General features: G+C 38.7%; 1 protein-coding gene across 4 annotated transcripts in view; it reads right to left on the reverse strand.

Annotated features, from left to right (window-relative positions):
• The window catches only part of eya (eya transcriptional coactivator and phosphatase 2), a 67,125-nt gene that overhangs the window by 13,139 nt on the left and 27,635 nt on the right, over positions 1 to 26,351 (reverse strand). For all 4 annotated transcript variants that reach the window (XM_090172805.1, XM_090172802.1, XM_090172803.1 and 1 more), the window contains 9 exons: positions 21,870 to 21,925; positions 14,051 to 14,214; positions 13,485 to 13,598; positions 13,303 to 13,401; positions 13,005 to 13,217; positions 9,286 to 9,518; positions 7,192 to 7,375; positions 6,891 to 6,983; positions 6,639 to 6,802 (listed from right to left, as the gene is read on the reverse strand). In XM_090172805.1, coding sequence (XP_090028931.1) covers positions 6,639 to 6,802; positions 6,891 to 6,983; positions 7,192 to 7,375; positions 9,286 to 9,518; positions 13,005 to 13,217; positions 13,303 to 13,401; positions 13,485 to 13,598; positions 14,051 to 14,214; positions 21,870 to 21,925 — 1,320 coding nt within the window. The remainder of the gene's footprint in view (positions 1 to 6,638; positions 6,803 to 6,890; positions 6,984 to 7,191; positions 7,376 to 9,285; positions 9,519 to 13,004; positions 13,218 to 13,302; positions 13,402 to 13,484; positions 13,599 to 14,050; positions 14,215 to 21,869; positions 21,926 to 26,351) is intronic.

A 26,351-nucleotide genomic window follows, 5' to 3' on the forward strand; every position in this document is an offset into this window, starting at 1 on the left:
GAATAATATTCCCTGTTAATCAGTCGCTGGAAAACAGGGTTTCGATGTGAAATAAATAATTTTGAGTGAATAAATAGATGGCAGCCCTGTTAGATTAGCGTCTGCTTCACTATGTTCCACACGCAAGCTTCCGAAAACCGCCGCTTGAGGGAAATAGTAATAACGTCCAATCTGCCACCAGGTTTAACAGAATCTTGGTCTAACTGGGGTTAGTTACGTTACAAACATCTTATAACCAAAAGTAACATAATTACCAAAAGTGTGTCAACGTAATCGTTTTTCAAATGAAAGTTACCCGCGAAATTAAGTTCGGAGGGGAGGAGGGAGAGTATTAATTGGGGAGGGAATGAAGTTCAAAAAGTAGAAATAGTGTCGCCTGGCGGGAGCTTCGAGAGCTAAGGAAGCACTGGCGAAAGCTAGCAGGCTTGTTGATTTTTTCTCCACTCGACGGAAACGCTACCGCCATCTATGTAAGTTTTAATACAAAAAACGAATTAAACCAAAAAGGATACGCATCGTCCCTCCTATGCGGTCTATCTCGATATTAGCATTCATAAATCATAAAGGGAATATAACCTACAAAGCAATCTTTGCAGGGGCGGATTAACCCTTTTGGCGCCTTTAGGCACAGGAACATTTTCGCCCCTGGGCATTGTCTAACGGGCTGGACAACTAACAAGGAGACGACCCGAGGTGTTACACACCGATTTTGTTCAAACTCGGGGGATTGGTAGACCTTCATGTAACTTGAAAAATCCTAAAGGGAATTTATTCAATGGGCAACGGTTTTGCCATGGCAACGAAAAATGTTTTTGACAACATAAAATGGAAATTTTCCCATTGTGAAAGATTTTAAAAAAAATTTAAAAAATTTAAAATACCAAAATTATAAAACAAATTGTTAAAAATTGACGAAAAAAATCAAAATTTATCACATTTTGATCAATTTGAACCAAATGGGTGAAAATGAACCGATATGGCTTAAATAGGAAAAATTTCAATTTTATGTTGTCAAAAACATTTTTCGTTGCCATGGCAAAACCGTTACCCATTGAATAAATTCCCTTTAGGATTTTTCAAGTTACATGAAGGTCTACCAATCCCCCGAATTTGAACACAATCGGTGTGTAACACCTCGGGTCGTCTCCTCGTAAGTAGGGGCAAGCCAAGTACTTGGACCGTGGGGCTTTATCAGAGTTTTGGCGCCCCTTGAAAAATTCCGCCCTAGGCACGTGCCTACTCTGCCTAATGGTTATTACGCCCCTGAATCTTTGTGGAAGACCCCTTCAATTTTTCAAATTTCCCTGTACAGTGTCGCCAAACATTTGTAAAGGCAAAGGCAAGAGCGGTAAACGTTGCTGTTCCACACCAATAACCTGAGGTTATATTCCCTTTAAAGGGAATATAACCTGCAAAGCAATCTTTACGGAAGACCCCTTCAATTTTTCAAATGTCCCTGTAAAGTGGCGCCAAACATTTTTAAAGCCAAAGGCAAGAGCGGCCAGAGCTGCAAGCGTTGGTGTTCCACACCAAATACCTGAGGTTATATTCCCTTTAAGCGTTGAAAAGTATAGGAACTCGCACACTTTTGGTAATTACGTCCACTTTTGTTATAACGCGAGTAAGTAGACGGTTATTCGATGAAAAAATCCATTTCCCTCCCACTCGGTCAAACAAGGCTTAGCTGTGTGTTCAAAGCAGATCGGGATCGTAACAGGTGTTTGCCTTTTCCCAATTCTCTAATTAGCCCCGTGAAAATTCCACATTGGCGCTCCCCAAAGTGAACGATCTTTGGACGGGGTTGCCATATCAGCGATCATAAAGTACACGTCCCCCTCCCTGGCGGTCCGCGGGAAAGGGGGCCTCGCGGACCCCCGCCCGGCCGCGCATGAGTTCGGCGAGCCGACGATGCTCGCACATGTTTTGTGTTTGATCCGCTTCTACAGCTGTCTCCGGCTGTCAGATTCGACTTTTTCTTAACTCGCCGTTTACGCGCGCTTTCTCCCCCCCCCCCCCCCCCCGGGTGATACGAGGGAAGCCGTCAGCTGTTGACTGCGCTTTTTTTTCTCAAAACTTCTTTAACGCGTAAATTTTAGTTTCCGCCCACTTTGAAAATTTCAATGAAGATGTGACGATAGGCTTCTGCGGATTAAGTAGACATGATTTTTCACCAAGATGTTTACGTAAATCGACGGGGTTTTGCACGAAAGCGCGGTTAAAATTTTACCCTCCGCGAATTTGCATAACTGATATCGATAATATATGTATATTTTTAAAGGCTCTATAGAAATGAAATTTTTGGCTATTAAATATTAGTTTTTTTTGCTAACGAACTGTCAGTGTTTACCGTAACTACCAACAGTTTCGATTATTGTGAGTGACTGAAAGCAAAATTCACGTAACGTTTTGGCGGACATTTTGAAAAATCATTTTAAATATTTGGAGACGAAAGTCATATATATATAAAAAATTGCATATCTCCGCGAATATTTTTGGTAAAAGACTCCAGATATCACCACTGGTATCAAAATTAATCGTAGAATTAAAATAACTAATTAAATCAAAACTCATATAATGCATGTTACGTGTTTTTGCTTTCACTCGGCTAAATGACGTAATCAGAGATGGCCAACTTTTATTTAGGGCTGGTATCCGAGTTTTTAACTTAATACGACACCATAGAGATATTTTATATTTATAAGCACCAATTTTGGTGATAAATGTGGCATACAGTCATGTTCTGAAAGTGCATCAATGTTATCTGGCAATTTTTTTTTAAATTACGGGCCTCCTGAATTACCACCGTAGGCCATTACTAACGTTAGATATCAAACTTTATTTGAGAGCAATCATCTCTTATTTAGAAAATATCATTTGGTTGGGGCGGAAAAACAAGTTCGTCGCGGGAGTACAATTGGTAGTGTTCACTTCGAGAAGTCGGACATGACGTCCAAATCTACAGAAACGTTTTTAAATCTCGAAAATGTATCCTAAAATCTCAAAATCGGTATAAAAAACGTTATGATATCGAAATAATTTTCGGATTTCAGTAATTACTCGAATTCTATTCAAAATGCAGGATCGGTGTACAAGCCTGTAGCATTGTGTATTAAAGAGATTAAGTAATACAGATGTAGCATTACCAAAGGCTATATTCAGTTTCATTTTGCTTCTTTTCTTAAGACGTAAGTATTCAAAATTTAAATTTTAGGCAACAATTATTATTCACGCGTGTTTATCGTATTCACCCTCACCGGCGACGAACTTGTTTTTCCAAATACACCGCTAAAGTTGCGAAACAAAAATACGATAAAGACCACCCTTTTTTTGTGACTTTACCAAAGTTTCTTCTACAGTTTTTAGAATATAAAATTGATATAGTGAAAATCCCAAATATGGCAATGATCGGGTAATTTAACATCGTAATTAACCGACATTTTAAATTAACGTAATCGTATACTTCTCAATGAGGAGTTTTACTATTAACGATTGAAAAATGTGAAAAATAATCCGAAGGAGATGGCTGTTTTGGCGGCGCAGGGGGGGGGGGAGGGAAGGGTAGAACGCGGGGGAGGAAGGGGGGTCGACAAAAGATGAAAGCAGGAAAGGAGGGGGTGTGGAAATGGCTTCGAAATTTGATCTTTCGGCAAGTGGGCGAGCGCCAGAACCTCCCCCGGAAGAATCCATTTTGCTGTTCTAGGAATAGGGAAGGGGTGCCTGATGTATACAAACACAAAAATCTCCGTGTTTTCAATTTTAAGATAAGTAAACTTTTACGCTAGAGCCAGCAGTGTTCATTACGACGGATGGCCCTAATTTTCAATCTAGAGATCAAACCTGCTCAGAATTTTCGTGACAACGGGGCGTCGAGTATTCGCTATAACGCGTGGGCGGGGATGACGGCATTAACGCCGTAAAATAAACCTCCAAAGTGCTTTTATTGTATTATCGTCTGCCGCGGACGATGCTCGTTATTTTGGGAGTCACTCGATTGTGTCAAATTACGAGCCAGGCCGCGGATGGAAATTGGCGTCGAGAGCTCCTTTTAATTCCCCAAATCACCGCGGCTGGCGCTCTCTTCGGGTCTCGTATTAACGCGGCGACGCTTGAACCGCGTCAACCCCGCCACCAAATCACTTCCCGACGTTATAAAATCTCGTCTAAAAAAGTAGTCCGCCGACGAGGTTCGCGGTCTCGTCCGTCCGGAATTAAGCCTATTACGTCTTCGCCTTCCGCCACGCTGAACTCTCACGATATCAAACGTGACATACGGAAATGAATAGTCGCGTTGCTAAACAATTACCTCGAAATCCCGGGAGAAGTTCCATCTCTCCCGCGTTACGCTGAGCGCCGTACTCAGCGCCGTTCGGTGGCCGCCTTTTGAATTATTGAGAGGCCAGCGCCAGAATCCCGGGAGGAAACTATCTACGCGTGGCACCGCGTCTCGAGCGGGCCCTCGCTGGCAATTCGCGGCGGGGCCTCCGCTGACTGCTGGGGATGATTTCTGGTCGTGGAAGAAGCGGGAGAGGTTATCTCTAAGGGCAACGAATGCCCTCTTTCGAGCAGCCTGCCCCCTTTCAATACCACTACTTTTACTACTACCATACTACTCTCTTCCTCTAATGGCAACCAACGTCGACGCTTAATTAAATGAAAGACCGAGAAGAGGGTAAAGTTTGCTTCCGACATCTAGCTAGCCAGCTTTCAGTTGACCGCGGGAAACGTTCGGCGCGGAGGGCAAACAGCGCGCCTTCCCCGCCCCTTCTCCGCAAAGTTTGACGGAGGGAATCGGATGACAATCGATGTCTTTTCGGGAAGATGTACTACTACGATGGGCCTCGGATGAGAGTGTCCTCGCAGACCGCCGCCGCCGAAATGATGGCGCGTTGGAGGGGGTGGACGGATAAATATATTCGCGAAAAAAGCGTCCCCCGAGGAATTGACGGCAAATAAGGGGAAGATTTAATATTCGCGACGCCCTGAATATTTCATTAATATCTTTAACTTGGCGGTTTGATTTTATAACTAAACATATCACTTAAAATCCCGTTCCCCGAAAAAAAGGTATTATCCCTGCGAGAAAGAAATTTCTATTTTTTATCGATTTAAATAACGTTTTGTTGAATAAAATTTAATAAAACTGTAGCTGAATTATCACTTTTCTGTCATTTAATGACATTAGTTACTCCAGGGGCTAACTGGTTTTTTCTAGAAATTCGGGATTAAGGGGGAAGACTACAGTGGCCATTGTCTACTTTCGCGCTATTTCAAGCTGAACTGTTTTAATTTTGTATTTTAACTTATAAAATTAATATTTCAGTGTAAAACAGCCTCTTGTTTAGTGATTAAAATAATTTTGACAATTTTAAATTTAATAGTAATTAAGTTATTACGTTTTAATTCGGACCCCCGGAGTTAAACAAGTTGGACAAGCGTCCAAACTACCCTTTAGCTAGGACCTTCTATCCAGTGACGTAACTAGGCACCCGCAGACCCCGCGACCGCGGGGGGGCCCGTGACATTTTCATAAAATAGGGGGCCCTTTCGTTTTAAGTAATATTGGTTCATAACAAATAAAAAAATTATAAAGGGCCCTTTTGATATCATGCGGGGGGGGGGGGGGGCAAAATTTGTCGTTACGCCACTGCTTCTATCTCGTTAACTATTAATATTAGAATTATCAAAATTATTTTAGGCACTAGAGGAAGGTTCAGCCTACTAAGAAAAATATAATTCAATTATGTAAATTTTAAATCAGAAACGTTCAGCTTGAATGAAAAAGAGGCTTTTAAAGTATTCTTCCCCCTTAAAAGATGGATATAACTGTGGGGTTGGAGAAATTTTTACTTCAACTAAAGGATTTTCTTCATTTTTATAAATTTGGAATCGAAAGAAATAAAAATAAATTTCAGAAATGTAGCACCCAAATATGTTACACTTATAATATTAGCGCCACAACTGAACTATGCACGGAATTAAATCTCAATCATAGGTAAGTAAAATAATATAATTCAGTGGCGACCGAATAGGTAGGAATAGGGTACCCCCAGATTTACTTAACAAAAATTGGGTAAAGGGGGAATCGCGAGAAAGAATATCAATTTTTGAACTAAGCTAAATAGTCGATTTTAGCTACTGTGTGGTAAAGCAGGGTCCACGACGAGAGTAACCGAGCAAGTGTTTGGACAATACTAACAAATTATCCAAATACATTCGAATTATACAAAAACTGGGTAAAGGAGGAAACGCTAAAAACACGTGAAATAATATTAATGTTTGAACTAAGCTAAATAATCGATTTTAGTTATTGTATGGTAAAGCGGTGTACTCGAGGACTTTATGGACAATACTAACAAATTCTTATAATACATTCGAATTATACAAAAATTGGGTAAAGGAGGAAACGCGAATAAAACGATCAATAATAAATGTTTGAACTAAGCGGAATAAACGATTATGGCTTTTGTGTGGTAAAGCAAGATACACGAGTAACGGGCCATATGTTTCGACAATACTAAATTTTAGTTATTTTTTGGCTTAGGAAAAAAACACGATTATCTCTATGACCCCACCAATGATATCACGATATGAATCTGAAAAAATATCGTGAAAATTAATCTTTAGAGAATTTGCTATACCTTTCCGAATCGAGTGCAGTACGTTCCGGTGAGTAACGTGTGGAAGATTATGATTGTTTCGTCCAAATCCCAGATGAACACCCTTTCAAGGTTACTTTCGGGGTCGGGTGTGGTGGCGTTCGGTTGATGTCGCCGCCCTCGACCTCTGCCCGATTTAGAACTACCTGAGAAGAGACAATTACTAAATATAGCTCCGAATAATGAGAAGAAGTTAAGTACATAACGCGAGACGCGTTTACTTGACGCGTTTACTTTTTCTGTTGGCGGAAGTAGGTGGCGTGATGAGAGGCGGCGACGGGCTGCTGGAGCCGTGATTTCCCACCAAACTGTAACTAGTGGGTGATTCTGCCAAAAGGAAGATTACAGACAAACAAATAACGTTGGCCGTCGAGGTTAAAAGGCTGGTTTTTACTAGGGCAAAAACGCCACAACGGTGAGAGTCGACGCAAAAATATTGCATTAGGCCTAACGGGAAATTTTCGCGTCTACGTTCACCGTGGTGGCGTTTTTGCCCGAATGAAAACGAGGCTTATTGTCGGGATGTCGTACTCACCGGCCCTGGAGACGGCGGGCACGTTGGCGAGTTGGTAAGTGGCCCCGCCGGGAACAGCCGCCGTTCCCGCCAATCCGAGTGACGAGGCGCTGTTGGCGCTGTTCACGTAACTGCCGTAGCTCGAAGCCGAGTAGTACGGGTAGCTTGCAGTCTGATTGTAGCCGTAAGCGGAATAGTCTAGGCCCTGTTACCAAATATATCGCGATTAAATTTTAATAATGAAGTCTATAAATTATATTTATAGCTTTCGCTATTATTTGGGTTTGTATATCGTAATACAGGGTGTTTCAAAAGGATATGCAAAAATTGAAGGAGTTGTGAGTTGAGAAGTATTCCTGTTTTTGTTTGTTTTTTTTTCATTTTCCTACGATGAGTTAAAAGAGCGCCAGAGAGCTTCAAAGTGTGGCCTACTAGCTCCTGGAAGTAGGCTGCAACAATCGCAAAACCAAGCAGCAGGGAAATGCGAACATTAAGGTTTGGGTTCGTGTGATAGGTGAAAAAGGACTTTGTAAACAAATCGAGGTAACCAGCGTAAACAAGTAAACCTAAACAGTATTTAAAGTCCCTGCTGCTTGGTTTGGCGCTTGTTGCAGCCTACTTAAGAGAGCTTCAAAGTGGGACCTACTAGCTCCTGGAACTTAAGTAGGCTGCAACAAGCGCCAAACCAAGCAGCAGGGACTTTAAATACTGTTTAAGTTTACTTGTTTACGCTGGTTACCTCGATTTGTTTACAAAGTCCTTTTTCACCTATCACACGAACCCAAACCTTAATGTTCGCATTTCCCTGCTGCTTGGTTTTGCGATTGTTGCAACCTACTTCCAGGAGCTAGTAGGCCACACTTTGAAGCTCATCTCTGGCGCTCTTATAACTCATCGTAGGAAAATGGGAAAAAACTGGCATACTTCTCAACTCACCCCCTACAACTCCTTAAAATATTTGCATAACCTTTTGAAACACCCTGTATATAATAGGTTTTTCTATAAAATCAAACCGAACAATGCTGCCAGACCTTTGAAGACAGTTTTGTCAGTATAATGAAAACCAGGTCCAGTCGCGGTAACACAAACTCAATATGGGACTTTGATGGGGATATAATGGAAGCACCTATAGACGAGTAAAACGACCCTTCGAAAACGTGTACGCGAAACTTGTAGGAGTTAGTTTTTGTTCAACACTGTCCATACCTTGCTATTTTAAGTAGTTATGATTTTATAACTATTAGGTCAGATTAATTTCATACTATTGAAAACCATTATTAAAATGAACAATTTCTATTACGTTAAAAAAATAAATGTATTGTTATTCGCTACAAAACATGTACCTTAGCAGGCTACACCCAATTTTTCGTTAGGGGCACCTGAAGATCTTAATTCAGTCCTGGATTTTCCAAAATATGGTATAAATCAGTAACAAATGCAACCATTGAAACCTACTTCTAGCCTGCAAAGGTATATGTTAATTATTTATGGCCTAAATAGATGTTGTTCTCGTAGGACTTTTATTATTTACTTCTGGTAACACCGTATAATTTAATATTTATTGTAAATCCAAATTAAGACTTTAGATATTTATTGAAAATACCCGAGTAATTAATTAAATAAATAAATTAATATTACTATCTCAATAGACTGTAAATAATCATTTTATAATTTAATTACTATAGAGTAATGGCACTGTGACGTCCTAGTACGTCCCCATGCTCTTTCCTATAGATAAAAAATTTGCGACCAAAATGGCGGCCATGTCCAAAGCTACGGAGTGCTACTACTCTATATTACTATATTCTGTACAGAATGATTTCCCAACAAGGTTCTCCCACCGCGTTTTCCGGCGATTATCCTACAAAGTATCGTTTCAAAATGTCGCTTTCCAGGTTTTTAAAAGCTGTCGCGCAGTTTTATAATCTCAATCAAACGTCTGTCGCTGATGAGTCGTTTATTATCTTCGCTGGAAATCTTCGCGCGCCTAAAAATCCCCGCGGGCCAATTTCTAAACGGTCGCGGGGCGCTGGGTGGCTTCCGCGGGGAAAATTGGTTTTGATCTGATTAGGGCCGTGAATCAGCGGCTTCGGAGATGAGAAGGGGCTTTCTTACCTGTTGGGAGAAGCCCTGCGTCGACGCGCTGTTGACGGCGTTGAAACCGGACGCCGGGGCGTACGGACTTCCGTAGCCGTAAGCCGCGTTCTGGGCCGCTGCCGTCGGGTTTCCGTTGGTGGCCGCCGAAGCGAAGGCCGCGGCCCCGGCTCCTCCGCCGTAAGGGTTCAGGTAGGCCGCCGACAACGACGAACAGCCGCCGCTCTTGCTCGCCTGATTCAAAGATCGGTTACCTGCGGGAGGAAACGAACAAGCAACTGATTACATCAAACGCCACATTTTCGCGACCACTTCTACGATTAGCTGAAGCGGTGATAAAAGAAACTTCGTGTATCGCGGCGTTGCCAACCTGTCCAGATAGCTTCTTAAAAATTGCGGATATTAAAGGTAATAGTAAGTTTTCGTTCGCGTTGAAAATCTCGAGTTGTTTTTCGACGTTTTCTAAAAATGGTCACTAAAATGACACCAACATAATAGACAGGTTTAGACACCTCTCGAGAACTTGAATGAATGAATTTTTATTTACCCAAAAGATCCCCTTTAAATCAGGGAGGAGCACAGACTCGCGGGTACATAATGATAATACAGAAACAACAATAAGAAACGTTGATATAATAAGTTTCGAGTTATTATAAAAAAAGGAATAAAACGACTTCAGTAAAATGAACAGGCGCTATATACAAATATATACAAAATGGTAAAATGTGACATTTAACACGGTCAGAGGCCGCGAACACTATAGAGTAGTATCAGTGCTACATCACGCAACGTCACCCATGCTTTTTCCTATAGAGAAAAAAACGCGCATAAAATGGCGGCCATGGCCAAAGCTACGAGGTGAAACTACTCTATGGCGTAGCCTTTCGTTTTTCACCGCGGACGGTCCACCAAAGCTTCAGAAGCGTTTTAGTATGTTCAATCAGCCGGATGTCGGGCTCATTATCATTGTAGCTGAGTGTATACGCAGCAAATCTACGTCTACACCAAAGACTATATATACGCTTCACTATATAGACTGGCGTCAGGGCCGTACAGAGGGGGGGGGGGAAATCCCCGAGGCCCGGGCGAAATGGACCCACTAGGAGGGCCCGTAGCTGTAGGGCCCCATCGAAGAAGCTCAAGGGGTGGTGCAAATCAAGATAACTTGGGAAAAGGTTTCAGGGCTCAAGGGGGGGTGCAAATCGAAGGGGCCCCGGGATAACTATGCACGGACCTGACTGGCGTGCTCAATGGCTCAACTTGCATACGATAGCGGACGCTGGTCAAAATTTCCCCCGCGCTTCAGCAGTGCTACTAGTGGCGCCTCTAACGGCTGGTCAAAGGCTTCTCCCGTGTTGTATGGAGACGCCTGTCTAGTAAGCGCAGCGTATATATGGTCTTTGGTCTACACTCGGCTACAAGTTCCCCCGTTCACTTTTTCTAGCGCTGGCTTAACCTGTCTATTAGCTTTCCCAAACTTCCCGAGTAAGTGTGGGGAGCTGTTGGCTCACGGGACTTGAAAGGCTTTCCTCCACCATCCTAAGTAATTTAGCCAGGCCACCGGTAATTGGCTTCACAAGTCACTAGTTGACAGGCCTGTGTGGTTCCTTGGCTAATTATTATTATTATTATTAAAAGGTTTGAGGTCTAATAACTCTTTCGCACTGAATTATCGTTCAATTAGTCTTTTCAGTTACCCTTAGAGTCCGAGGGGCTGACCGAGGGGTAAGACAGTCTCAGATAATCTGTAAACCGAGTTCGTGCATTTACCACTGTTAAAGGTACATATTTTCAAGAGTTCGCGAGTTCCATTTAGCACTGTCAAAGGTACGGCAGTGTACACCGAGTTCGTAGAGTGTCTTACCCCTCGGGGCTGACCACTTCGCTAAAATCTGCACACTGATTACAAGCACATGAAAGTGGGTACAGCCTAAATTTGCAAAAGGATAAGTTTTCCGGTACACCGATTACGCCGAGATTACGCGAAGTAATCTTATGGCTGGTGTTAAGTAGGGCAAAAATTCCGTGACGGTGAGCGTGGGCGCAAAAACATTGCGTTTGGTCTATAATGGGGATTTTCTGCGTCGCATTTTGGTCCTATACTGAAAATCGAGGGGCTAATTACTCCCCGCGCGTGATCGGTGTATAAGCCCGTACCTTTGACTGTTCTAATAAGAGTACGAGTAATCTTCAAAGTCTGTACCTTTAACAGTGTTGAGTGAACTGTCTACAGGGCTGCTACACGTCAGGGAAAAGTCAGGGAATTTAAAAATGGGCTTAAAAAGTCAAGGAAATGTCAGGGAATTTTTAGAATTGGTAAAAATTCAGGGAAAAGTCAGGGAATTCAATTTTATCATGGCACTTTTTGAAGGTAATTTAACTCTATGATCTATGACAAATTCCACGATTATCATTTATTTCCTTGAATGTTTTGCTAATTTTTTTCAACATTGCAATAACCTTTTTATTGAAATATAAGTCCATCTAAATTTATTAACTTCTGATAAAAGTAAAATATAAAAGAAAACTTTTGGCCTTAATAAGTCAGGGAAAATCTCTTAAAATGGTCAGGGAAAACAGGGAATTTGAATCTGAAAATTTTGTGGCAACCCTGGCCTATCTGACAGTGGTTAGCCCCTCGGTGAAAACCAATTTTTAGGCGAAGTACGCAGATTGCGCTGAGATTACATACACTCTATAAATAAGGCTTATTTCAACACCGTTTTAAAAAAAATGTTGGTTCCAAATTTGTTCTGTTTAGAGGTGTTAACTCACGCCCTTAAAGGTGTTAAATTACTACAATTTTACACTATTACCCAAAAATTCAAGAAAAAAGGTTTCATTAAAAGTAATCTTTACTACCTTTTTTACACCTTTTTGGTATATTTATCCTTCTTATAAGTAGCACTTTTTTACTCCATTAAAGGAAAAAATAAAAGTATTGTTTTCTTTTTTAATGGTGTAAGTTTCACAAATTAGTTTCGGCATAATTTAAAAAAATTGTTTTACTTTTACACACCGAATTAACACCCTTATGAGAAAACGTTAAATTCTGAAAGGTTTTTTACATAAAATGTTTTTTCTGGAGTTAAAAAGGTGTAAGTAATTTGCGATTGTAAAATTAAACCTTTACGACTCCTTAGTTGCACCCCTATTTTTAAGAGTGTACTCTTTACGGGAGCGTGCTGTACACCGATTAAGCAGAGTGGTCAGTTCATCGATATGTATTTACGTGAGCACTTTAGTACAGTCAACCTTAGCAGCTTGTACACGGATTACGAGGAATGATAGACCCCTCGGTAGTACCACCTAGGAGCAACAAACACAAGGAGAGCTCAGCTAGCCTTTAAACACGCTAAAGCAGTGTTGTGTACAAATATTATTGGACGAACCTTTACGCTGAACGTTTTACAGAAAGGGGGAAGACCATTTTTCGATATTTTACCAATGAAAACTGTACACAAAAAATGCACTACTTTTGACGCGTTACGTTCTCCTTGTGTGGGCAGTGCTGTGTTTGTTGCTCCTAGGTACCACGTAGCAGCCAACGCGATCAATTCACAAACTGTTGGATTTTTGTTAATTAAGTAGATGATTTGCTATTATGAAACGCTTCTGGCATTGGCTGACATGTAAACTGAAAAGTCTCATTAGCGTATCGCGCGTTTTGCTATCGCACCAAACGATAATTATCGTGCAGGTTGGCAACCCTAAAGTATCGAGCCAGTATCGCTGGTTACCTGTAACTCCGTAGGACTGGGAGAGGACGCCATAAGGCGAAGTGGCGCTCGATGTCTGATGATGGCCGTTGTAGAAACTTGACCCTGTTTGCATGGAGTACGGGTTGGCCGCTTGACCGCTCAACTGACCGTAGGCTTGCATGGCGGCGCTACCGTAGTACGAATAATTAGTTTGATATTCCAAAGCGAGCGCTTTGTTCGAAGCTATATCACCTGACAATATCAAAAAATAAACAATCAAATATAACGCGATTGAAATTATCTCCGCGCTAGGTATGAAAAGACAATTATCACTTACACTCGTAGGCGGGAACAGTTCCCAGAGAATCGTTAATGTAACTACTGTTTTCCGTCGCTATCGAGTCAGAATTGGTCGAGGGAAGATGATCTAATTTGACTAACGGTTAAGGAAAGAAACAGTTAAACAACGTTTCGCCGGTAATCACTTTTTGGTCATTTCGAGGCGCAATTTCGACTTACAAGACTCCCCGCTGTTGTCCGACTGCTGACAGTTGTTAGCCGTCCAGGCGCTGGTCACTGCGCCATTGTAATCAGGGGATTCCCCATTGTTACAGGCCATAGACGCGAGCACACCTGACGGAATATCCAAATAACTACTGATTAATTGAAATTAAGTTAATAATTTATATTCTACTCTTTTTTTGGTAGAGTTTTCAAATATCTCACTATTTTTTAACTAGCGATCCAATTTTAATTCAGAAACACCTAATTATGTTTTAATTGTGATTAAATAATTCAAACTAATAATAAAATTTCCGTAAGAAATCTCGCGAAGACAAGTTATATGTTGAATCGGTGCCGTGTTTAAGGTCTAGTTTTTCAGTAGAGCAAAAACGCCGCGGCAAAAGTATTGTACTTCGCTAAAACACCGTAACAGCAAAGCCCCAATCATCAATTGATATTTGGTTACAATTTCAAGATGATCGAAAAAAGATAGCGTTAGTTATTGCGTCTAAAAATTCATTACACGTGTATAAGTCAATTATTTATCTTTTATGCAAATAAAAATCCCCAATAGTACTGACCATTGGTCGACTGCAGAGCGGTCACCGAGCTAGGAGGGGTCAAAGCTGGCGGGGGAGAGTCGTTCTCAGCGTTGCTGGTCAGTGACTGAGGCGACGTTTGGCTACTGTCCGCCCTGGACACTGGACTGGGGACGCTATTGCTGCTGCCTTGACTTTCCAATCCACTGAAAGAGATCAAGCACATGCTCAAAGTCACCAAATTAACAATGAGACGTAAAATCGGTATATTTATTTTGAGTTAAGACTGTCAATCTATACTTTTATCATTTCGAACAAATATTAATGATTTCAACTGTATACATGTGTTATAAGTAACATAATAAACATAAGTAACACACTTCCTACTCTCCGGTGCTACGTTTTTAATTATAATCTGTTTCACTAATGACCATTTAAAGTATTTAGTTTCCAAAGACTGAGAACTCCGTGAGCCGTTACTACCAGAGAAATTGACCATCTAAAGGATTAGCCAATTCTTATTGAAACTTGAAACACTTTCAACAGTAAAATGAAACGTTTATTTGGGCGAAATTATGTGCTTGCCCCGCCTTGATATGGCCGTCATGACATTAATTTGACGTCACAAATCATTCTAGGAAGATCCTGCTATGGGCGTGTTAATGTCATGGCCAACCTAAACGCGTTACCATGGCAACGAACACCAGCCACACCCACGAGCAAGCTACGAATAATTGAACACGGAACAAATTATTACCTATTTTAAAGTATTATAAACATTTCCTTCGTTTCTGAAAGTAATTAGTTTCGAATTTGAGAAATGAACTCGTTTTCGCTCGTATTGTACGCAATCACGTCGTTTAAAAAAATCGTTCAGTGTCATACTTATATTTTCTATGATTACTTATGATGTTTGCAGTGAATTTATACGAAACAAATAATACACATAATTGCTTGGGCCTATTTTCTCAACAAAAACTATATTTATAATAAACAAAATTTCAACGCATTGATCGCCATTAAAATATGTGTAAATTTCTCCCAACGCGGATTTCTGCAAGCAGCACCGAGACGCTGTGGGACTGTCACGACGTTCTCTTTGGCGCCATCAAACTTCAAAAAGTAGGGCCCATTTAACTTCCCAGAAATATAAATTATAAGGGTCTGGCAAAGTTGAGGTTTTTCGCACGTCGTCGACAATTTCATTTTTCGTCTTTAAAGCTAGGTTATGACCATTTTGCATTGTCTCTTTTCTTTAAACATATTCTTTTATATAATGGAGTAAAACAATTTATTATGATATGTTATTGTGAAATATATAAATTGTAAGTCTTAGATCACCTATTAGTCAATTATATATAAAATATTATTTTAAGTGTTTTTAATTTTCCGGAAAAATAAAATGCGGAAAATTTTCCAAACTCGGAAAAATAAAAAATTTAAACGTAGCTTTTAAAGGGTTTCTAATTTTTTAACTTTTTATCGACAGAAAATGTCTAATAACATCCTACAAAAAAATTAATAGTGTTACATTGTTAATCAGATTAAAGCTAGTGTCGAGGTTTAGTTTTACTTTTAGATGCGAAAAAATGAGGAAAAAATGCCGCTTTATTTAAATTTTGGAAACAATAGACTAATTATTGAATGAAATCTTTTTTATTAATTAAAAATACGGAACATTTTACCGAAAAAAGGCCTCGGCAATTTGAAATTAATACTATAAATTTAAATTTATTTATTCATGTTATAAAAATAGACATAGATCGTTATAATAGCTATAAGTCGCTATTGACTTTACCCTCGATCCAAGGAATGTTATGTTGTAAAACAAAATTTATAATTAAAATTGAACTGAACTGAACTGTTCTATATTGCGAAGCAGCTTAGATGGGGGTTTGAGGCCCGGAGAGTCGTTTACTTAGGTAGACCGACTGAAAAATCTCCTAAGGCAAATATTAGTTTTGATTTAGTTTCATTTTTATGGAATTAGAGTTATCGCGAGCTGTAGTATATAACTTAACCTAGTTTTAAAGAAAATTCAAATTTGGTTAGATTATAATTTTATTTTTGGTGACTGTTTCGTGGTCAGAAGTGCCCTGAGCCCGTTTTTTGGGCCATTCTCCTTGGTATTGCACAACGTTGTGGAAAATTTGGAATTTACAAAAAATATGCCAGGAAAGATTTCAGTGACGTACGGGGCTTAGGAACGCTGGGGAACAAACACAGGGGTTAATTGGAACAATAGTCCCGCCACTCCCTTTGCTCCCCGTTCTCGACCCCCTTAAAGTACTTTTTAAGGAGATTCCAATGGTGCCAAAATTATTCTCCGCAAAGCATTATTTAAAAAGTTAATTAAAAATTGCCCAAAGACTATACATTGCCGCCTGACGGTGCCGCTCACTCACTTCACTCGATCGCTGGGGGGCTGGACCTACGCCCACCCCTAGCCCCGTTCTTATAATCATCATGAGTGCATATATAAACCCCATTAACTATATCTCCTTAAGTATTAATTCCCGAAAAATAATGTTTCGCATTAAAAAACAAAATGATTACAGTAATGCAAAATGTTTTAACCACAATTGATTATTTAGAAAGATATGATAAATGTAAAATTGTTACTTGCCAGCAACTTTTACCAGGAAAATACGACATATTTCGAGATTTTTGTACGTGTAAACTAAAAGTAAAACTGGACTCGTAATCGGAGTATTGGCGCCTCACGGCGGCGCGCACTCACTTCGCTCGAGCGCTGGGGTGCGCGGCTCCACCCCAACCCCATTCTTGCTAATCAAGCTGTGCCACCTATAACGCAACCTAGAGGACAGTACCTAGTATAGTCTCTTGTGGTCAGTGGCGTAGCTGAGAACTCAGAGCCCCCCCCCCCCCCCGCAAAAATCATTATGAGGTCCCCTTTTTAATTTTTTTATGGTTAGCGTGGCCCCCCTTGAAGCTCGAGCCCCCCCCCCGCACCGTGGGCCCCGCGGACCATCAGCTACGCCACTGCTTGTGGTGCAAATTAAACAAGGGAGAGCGACTGAGAGATGAATCGATCCCACACGAAGGAGTTTTCCCTCCTCCTGGGTGCATATATATTAACCCCACCTACGGACATCGTATCCAGTGAAATCGTACCTAGTATCTAGCGAACTGAATTAGCCGTAAACACAGTTTTGGTTTAGACACTTTTTTAAAAATTTAGTAAAATCTTGCCGTTAAATGTAATTCGTCATCAGTCCTACCTTATCCAACACATACAAAAATCTCGTATTTCCCGAGAAAATCTCGAAATATGTCGTATTTTACGAGGTAAAAATTGCTCGCAAGTAACAATTTTATATTTATCATATATTTCTAAATAATAAATTGCGGTTAAAACTTTTTGCATTACTGTAATCCTTGACAAATAATACACCTTAAAAAATAAACAAGTACCATCCTTGACAAATAATACACCTTAAAAAATAAACAAAAACCAAAAGTACCTAATCTTAAAAAAAGCCTTAGAATCTTCCGAACTTGCGGAACTACGCGAAGACCCGATATCGAGCATGGTTAGCGGAAAATGAATCCGTTTCGTGAAATATTTCTACTTTCTTTCCTATCTGTATAATAGCCCACCGTCATTTTAATCCTTAGACCCCACGTCTACTACAGCAGCATATTTCGCGAATAGTGTGGTCCTACTGGCGCCATTACCACTCCCAACAAATAAAGAAAGGCTGATTTCCGAAAGGGCAAAAACGGCTCTTTTCGCCGATAAGTGAATTCTACGCCCCGAACCGTTCGGTTCGTACAACCTTAAAATAAGTATATTGTTAAAATTAATTATTTGCGGCTAATAATTTTTGCACCATTGGGTTCCCCTTAATAAGTACGTTGGTAAGGTGGAACTAAAAAGTGGGGAAAATGTGGCGGGGCTATTGTTACACCCCCGGTATGTATTAAACTACGGTACGGGGGTATACAAATAAAGATAATTTAACCAACACAGGAAATTGGGTCCTTTCACGAAGCTCTCTCGCTGGTCACCAAATTATTTTCTCTTACAATTGATATTTACAAAAAACTACAAAAGTACAAAATTATTTTAAATCAATTTATACAATTTCAAAATTTTAGGTAATAATTAATTTTAAATTCAGAATTTTAATTTTACAGATATGCTAAATGATTATTGTAAACTAGGGTTAATTAAATAAAATTAGCATTTTGATCAAGTTCTTAACATTCTATCATATGTAACATAATTACTCATAAGTGTGCCTCTGTTTAACATCTCTGCATTAAAAATATAAATGAGACCTTGTTTCACAGCCACCAAAGAAAATACGAACTAACGTCGCGTAAAACTGGTTTTAACTTCCTTCCCTCCCCGCCAGAACTAGTTTTGATGACGATAAAACCGTCATAGAATGGGAAGTGACGTCAATTACGTCATATCCTTGCAACAAGGTCTCATTGAGAAAAATTTCCTTCTGGCACACTTATGAGTAATTATAGAAATACCACTCACTAGTGCATAAATATATATATAATTGAATAAAAATTACGTATTTAAGTGCATTATAAAAACTTTAATTTTTAATTTTTGTTTTTAAAAATTAAAGTTTTTATAGTGCACTTAAATACGTTATTTTTATTCAATTTTAACTACACTTATGAGTAATTATGTTACATATGATTCTATGTATGGGATATTTCGAGAAAAAAATCCAAGCGCCAAAATTATCGCGCTTTTATGAATATTGGAGCGATACTGTCGCTAATGAGGATTTATAAGTATTCCGAGTTATCGTCGCGATAATAAGAACGTCTTCGCGATTTTCGAAACCTCAAAATGTAGGGGTAAAATTGTGGCGCGTTAACTGTTCAGACTAATATGACCTCGACTATGCTCGGAATTTTAAACGAACAAGGACAAGTGTAGAGGATCATCTCTACGCGCTTTATTGAAAACTATTTGTGAAGTTGTTAAATAATGGTCATTCAAAACAATTTGGTCTAGAATTTGAGTTTGAAATTAGCTCTCTTGCAGTGTAATAACCATTTTCAAAATTACTATTCCTATAGTCGTAACTGATATTACAAAATTATAGATACGAATTATATTTAATATTTAATAAATTCCTATAATTTCAATATGCCCCTATAATTTCCTATTTTCTCAAAATTGTTCCTATAAATTCCTATTTTTTCGAAATTTTCTAGTTTTTCTATAGCAGCTATATCCAGAAATTCCTATAATTTTAAAAATAATGTATTAGAAAACAGCCTTAACGTTGGGGAAAAATTTGCCTTCTAAATAGAGCTTAACTCTGGCTTAGGTCCGGTGTTCCCCAAAACATCAACGGTTGGGCTGGCAGAGTTCCTATCAATTCCTATAGTTTCAATAAACTCCTATAATTTCCTATAATTTCAATATACTCCTATAATTTCCTATTTTTTCAAAATTGTTCGTAAAAATTTCTATTTTTAGCTAAAATGTTCCTATAAATTCCTATTTTTTTGGCTAAAAATGTTACTATAAATTCCTATATATTTTTGGCTAAAAATGTTCCTATAAATTCCTATATTTTCCACGAAATTTCCTATAATTCCTATAATATTTCAAAAAAAAAAATCGCTGGGAGCCCTGTAAGAGACACGTTAAACCGGCGCTAGAAAACGCGTACGGATAACGTGAAGGATTACAGACGTAGACTTATTTTGTACAGACTGTTTTACGTAACCTGCATAATATTAAAAAAACCTTCTTACACAAAAATATTATCAAATTATCAAATAATAATAATGGAAATGCACGTTTTACCCAGCTATATATTTTATTTAGTTTTATTTATTTAGTATATATTCCCTTTTCACGAAATTTAATTTATTTTCATTCTACTAAAAACTAAATTGAAAATTTATTATAGTATCCACAATCCTTTAAAAAATATTAATACGAAAATCATTTCATAAAGTGTAATAAATTATTTAAAATAATCCCAAAGTTTATGTTAGTAAATATAATTATCTTATATTTAAGCCTTTAATCATTTATTGACAATAGATATTTAATTTTAAATGATAAATTACGTTGAATTTTACGTTTGAATTGGAAATAAAACCAAACAATATGGCCAAGCCATATAGCAATCTGCACACGTTAATCTTAATAATTTAATCGTTAATTTATTTTTAATTATACAGTACTTTCAGAGTTATTTTCGTTCCTCTAAATTCGAATAGCATTGTATATTTTTAATTGCCTTATCTCGTAAATTGTGTCAGTGCCTAGGACTTATCGGCGCATTTAAAAATGATACAAACTACGTAAAACGATAGAAGTAGTGACATATATCTCGAATCAAATTTTAAAAAGTAACTCCCTACTAAAAACATTCTAAATTGTTTAAAAGAAATTGATTTTTAGGATATTTTGATTAAAAAGGACAATCCATGGTCATAGCCCACTATTTTTATCTCACGCGCTACTGGCAAGGTTTAGGAACCACCTCAATTTTTGGTATTTTCGACGTTAATATAGTTTGACAGTTTTCCGAGGCGTTATCCTGGTCGTTGACTGCAGCTTCGTAAGCCACGTTCGGTTAGTGGCTTGAATGACGCGACGGCGACGTTTCGGAGCTGCGGCCTGACGTTATTTGTACCCAAAAGAATCCGAGAGACCTTTGCAAAATTTCCATTTCCATTAATTCAACCCTGGAAACATTCACTCGTAATTCGTTGTGATTTTCCGCGCGAAAATAGCGTCCAATATCCCAGTTTTCCCACCTTCCCTCCCTCGGGTATTTTGGCCTCCCGATTCGGAGTGAACTAGTTGAAATTGTGACGTGAACTTTATCCCATTTTGCCTCGAGGTAATTTGGTTACGTACTAAGCTTTTGCGGGTTCTGATAAGCCATTTCAGTTACCATAAAACCACCTCGCGGGAAAGGCGATAAGTGCACTTAGTCGCTGGAGTTTTGTCTGCTAAGCGGATGATTGGCCATTTAAGGCAGACAAAATTCAGTGGCTAAGTGCACTTATTATTTTGACCACTAGATGGCTCTATACTTCAGTGGCTTTTCAAAAGACTATATAATCCCGTAATTTATTTCCACCCCAAAACCAACTTGTTTTCCTATGTAAATGTTACATTTTACGGTATAGCTTCTTCACTATGAATAATATGACTTAAATTGAGAGCTAAAACCTTAATCATTTCTTTTGATTATTTAATACCACCAGATGGAATTTACGTGTGTGAAGAGAAACTTAAGAGTGTAGTCTAACCTTTCTACTATTAACTCATTTTCGGTATTTACTCGATCGCGATACCCCAGTATCATTTCTATTTGATTCCGTTAGCGACTTCGAGTTATCTGAGATAAATTTAAATTGGTTTGGCATTTGAAATATTCTTCGCGACTCGGTTACAGAAATAGAGCAGGGAGATTGTTTCCACAGACAAATTCAGTATTAAAGTAATAACACCTGTAGCGAGATTAAATCTGTAAATTAGTGATTTCAGTACCGCGTTTCGGGTGATACTCAGGTCCACGTGATACAAAAGCTGTTTAATAAAGGCCATTAGCGCTAAAATCGGCGGGCGCTTGCGAAAACATCGCGTTCTTTTGTATCGTTAAATTGAGCCCTCAGAGCGAGCGCGGCTACGCTCGGGTTCGTTTCAAAACAACAATAACCTCTTATTGGGGTGCAGAGTCTGAATTTTTGGCGTTGAACTCCGCGCCCTATAGACGTCGGCGATGTTTGGGACCTTTCTCCATTTGACGGCGTCGTCACGTTCCCTAGCCCCCCCCCCCCGCCTTCGAATTAGCGTTTGTTATTTGAAAGAAGAGAATGGGTTTCTTCTCACCTTATTGGCGCTGATGAGATGGCTCCGTTCTCACTTTCGAGTCTGGCTCTTTTCACCTGCAAAGAAATTTCGATCGAATGAGTCATTTTTCAACCTTTCGCACCACCTCCAAAACAATTCCAATGGAATTAATGCGCCAAATGTTTTTTTTCGTGACTGGGTTGTCGTTTCAGATTTGGATCAAAGTACGCTTGTATTTACAATATCTCACTCGAATAAGCTTACGTTTTTACGCTCGCTGCAGCTTGATATTATGAACTATTTCAGTCAAAGCTTACGGATGAATTCATAAGCTCATTGGTGGAAGAGCTAATGGTAGCGTAACCGTAGTCAGCCTTGTCCATTGAAACAAGAGGGCCGCGTTACTTCATAATATCGCCTATTTGTGTTTAGAAAAATTGACCATTGATTTATTTCTCGTATAATAAGGATGTTGTATGCCTTATACGTTTTTTAGTGTTAGATTTCCAGAAATTTTAATGTTAAAATAGGTTATACAATAGAAATATTTTCAATGTCAAAATTAAAATTTTTATAATAGTTGACTGCTATAGAGGTCTGCTCTAGTGTGCCACTGGATTCGCGATTACTTTGTCCTCAGCTCTGCATGTATTGGAATTTTCTAGACCCGATAACTAAAGTTAGATTCGTCCGATAACATTGCAGTATTATTTTTGTGTTATTTCGAATTATAGTTTAGAGTAATAAAACGATTCGTGAGAACCAGATTCGCCCTGCGTAAAAGCATTAAGCGCCAAATTTTCGACTTCGTGGTTTTTGGGGATTTTGAAGCAGTGCCGGATTAAGGACTAGGCCTACTAGGCACAGGCCTATGGGCCCCCACCACTGATGAAATCAATGGATATTTCACTGATTCGGTTTTAGATAAAATCATACCCGGCTTGTTGCTTTATTATTTGAAAAAACATTATGTTCGTGACATAAGCTCAACTTCGTTTTTATGCTTTCATTACATAGCCCCCAACTTAGTGCCTAGGGCCCCACCTTCAGTAAATCCGGTACTGTTTGGAGGGAGCCGAATTCAAATATGAAATAGGTTTCTTTCTCTTTTTTATCTTGATAAACTCATTAATCGATACTTTTCCAAAACAAATGTAAAGCGCAAAAATATTTTTCACATTTCAGGAAATACAATTACAGGTTTCTCGTCGTTTATTAGAAATGGCACGATTCTGATGCTTGGCAGTTTTTGTTAAAGTACCAAACAACGAATTTTAAAGTGAAAACAATATCGTCGTAAAGAAGGCGTAGTCTAATTAAAATACCAACTGAATATTTGAACTAAATCTTAAAATCTAAATAGTGTGTGGTCTTAATTTATAAGTAAAATATTCAATAGTAAGTTTCCATAATATTTAGTACGAAAAAAATTCGTTTGGGCTTTGTTTTATGTTTTAACCGATTAGATGTCGTCTCCAAATTATCCTCGTGCCGATTATTGTTTCGCGCTTTTTAGGGCAGTAATCGGCCCATCATTAAAACATCTTGAAGGAAATTGCCAAGAAGAAATATATCCAAGAACCAGGATGTGCAAGTTACTGTTTATTTGGTGCTTGCTGAAGTAATGGAAACTATACACCCGTAAACAACTAGAACGTTCTGGTTTTGCTAAGCTTCAAAAGAAGCTACCTGGTTAAAAGAAAACACTTGTTGCATACCGTACAGGTATATATACTTCTTGGCGATTTCCTTGAAGATGTTATATTGAAGGGTCTATTGAGGGCTTTACGTTTCATATTGTATCCAAACAAACTAAAATAACCCTAAGCGCACGAGCCACAATTTTTGCAAAACATTGTTGGTCAACACGAGTCGCGACCCAAGGTGCTCCGTGTGAATGGGAAAAATATTTCCGCAAGGTGTTGGCCACACAAACACTGTTGTTGGCTAAGTTTTGAAAAATGGCGTTACCCTTATACTTAAATCTGTCAATTTTGGTACAAAAGTAAACGTGGATATTAATGTTAAATACCTTTATTAATATAACTTGACATATTTTGCAGTAAAAGAGGTAATAGACGCTACAATAAAAGGAAACCACCAAGAAGTCACTGTTTATATAGTGTTTGTTAAAGTATTGGAAACTTTTCACCTGTACGGTATGCAACAAGTGTTCCCTTTTAACCACGTGCGTTTTTAAGACATATTAAGGCTTAGAAAAAGCACGACGTTCTGTTTATAGGTGAAAAGTTTCCATTATTTCAACCAACACTATATATATATATCACAGTAGCTTGCAGGTCCTGGCTCTTGGATATATTACTTCTTGGCGATTTCCTTGAAGGATGCTTTATTTAAGCACCTATTATTTTTAAAAATTACTAGTAATTTTCATCACGGTTTGACAACTTTTTGCGTCGAAGGTGCGACCGTCAGCGGTAGGGTGCGGCCTTGGCTGTTCTGTCACCTGTCCGGGCTGTGGACGCTGGCGTAGGGCATTAAGATGAGGACCTCCGGTGGTGTGCACTCTGTTTGCGGTACACCGGGCTACAAATCTGATACACACGTACACTTGAACGAAAACTACGCTCACCAACAATTTTTTTCAAAAATGCTGAATATTTAAAGTACACTTGTGATTTAGATAATATTCACGATTACGAAGTGAATCTCGAAACGAATGATTGCCTAATAGCTGTATGCTAGATTCAAGTAAATCCTTGTATTTAAATTATGGGTAAACGTGACGATATATTTCAGTCAAAGCATATTTCTTGTTTATTTGTCGGCAGGGGGGGGGGTGTAAGGAGGAAGTAGGGGTGACGTTATTGTTGTCTAGGTATCCAGCGATTTATCAATAATAGTGGAAAGCGGAATCTTGTCTCTCGGACATGAGACATCTAAATCAGATGTCTTATTTGCTCACCGCGGGCGTTTTCTCCCAAATAAATAAAATCGTGGGGCCCGACGACGGATTTATCAGTTATCCCGGCCGCTGATCTTTGAGCCCAGAGATTCAACGAGACCCCGACTCCGCCGGGAGTTAAGAGGGGGCTATTTGACCCCACTTCTTCGAACTCCGCGCGTTCCGACTTGACCTTTAGATCCAGCGTAGCCGACATCAGACATCCCAGGCTGTTTCGGCTGTACGACGCTAGCTAGCGCTAGAGAAGAAGGTAGAGCGAATGCTCGCCAAAACCAGATCGTGGTGTCTGGTAACGGACACTACCGTTTCTCTGCCACTGGCCTCACGCATTCCAACTCGGCTTGCCTCACTCTCTCTCCGACAAAATTTGCGAAAACGCATCAACTGACGTTTTTGATATTTTCTAGTTGGTAATTAATCCAAATTTTAGAACCAAAATTATTTTTATCTTTTAAATATTATCTTTAAATTAAAAATACCATAGACACATTTGTCGTAACTGTCCAATCATAGCCAAAAAGTACAATATTGTTTTATTTTTAATAATATAATGCAAAAAAATGTTTTAAGGTATATAATTCATTATTGGTATAGATAATTATTATGTTTTCTTAATTTCAAATGGACAAAATGAAGAAATCGTATCTGAATAGTATTGAAATATGAACACTCAGAAAAAGTCGAGACACTATGTGAAATTCATGATCCATAAATACTAATACACTGGAATTCGTGATATGATAGAATTTCTATGATAAAATAATGTAATAATATTATAACGACAGTGCGATTTTTTCAAAATGTCCGAATGTCAGTTACAGCGTTTCAGCAATTTCTCTCTTACTCGCTCTGAGCCTGCGCCTGCAGTTTTGGTTTCGCGATTGACCCCAATTTGACCCGCGAATGTTCCGTGAAGAGATAAAGGCGGGCGCGGAGGATGCCCGATTCGAATGAACGGTTTTTCTTCCGAGGGGCTTCAACCCCCTCGCCGCTCATTTCCCCCGCACTCTCGATCTCTTTTTGACTTTTACATTTTGGCGCTCTTTGCTTTAGAGTTTTGCTACGATTATTATCGTACGAATTGAGATTTCAATTAATATCACGTTTTTAATGTATAACAATATTGCGAGCTTAAATGTCAGACAATGACTTCGCCCCTAAACGTATTTAGCTTTATTTAGTTTTATGATTAAACCTATTATTATAATTATTATTATTATAATTATTATTATTATTATAATTATTATTATTATTATTATTATAATAATTATTATTATTATTATTATTATTATACTAATATGTAAGTGAAATAAAATATATACAAGCCAAAGATATACAGAAAGAACGGTTGGAACATCTAAATCATGTTTTTAGCGTCGATATGAATGGATTTATATTTGATACTTTATAGAAAGATAATAGATTTCTAGTACATTTCTCTGGAATACTTAAATATTACTAGTACTCTAGTGAAAACTATCTTAACCTAAATACGGGTTATTATTATACTAATATGTAAGTGAAATAAAATATATACAAGCCAAAGATATACAGAAGAACGGTTGGAACATCTAAATCATGTTTTTAGCGTCGAT

This window comes from Leiobunum rupestre, chromosome 4 (genome assembly GCF_980474605.1).
Source record: "Leiobunum rupestre chromosome 4, qqLeiRupe1.1.hap1, whole genome shotgun sequence".
In the NCBI taxonomy this organism is placed as follows: Eukaryota; Metazoa; Arthropoda; class Arachnida; order Opiliones; family Sclerosomatidae; genus Leiobunum; species Leiobunum rupestre.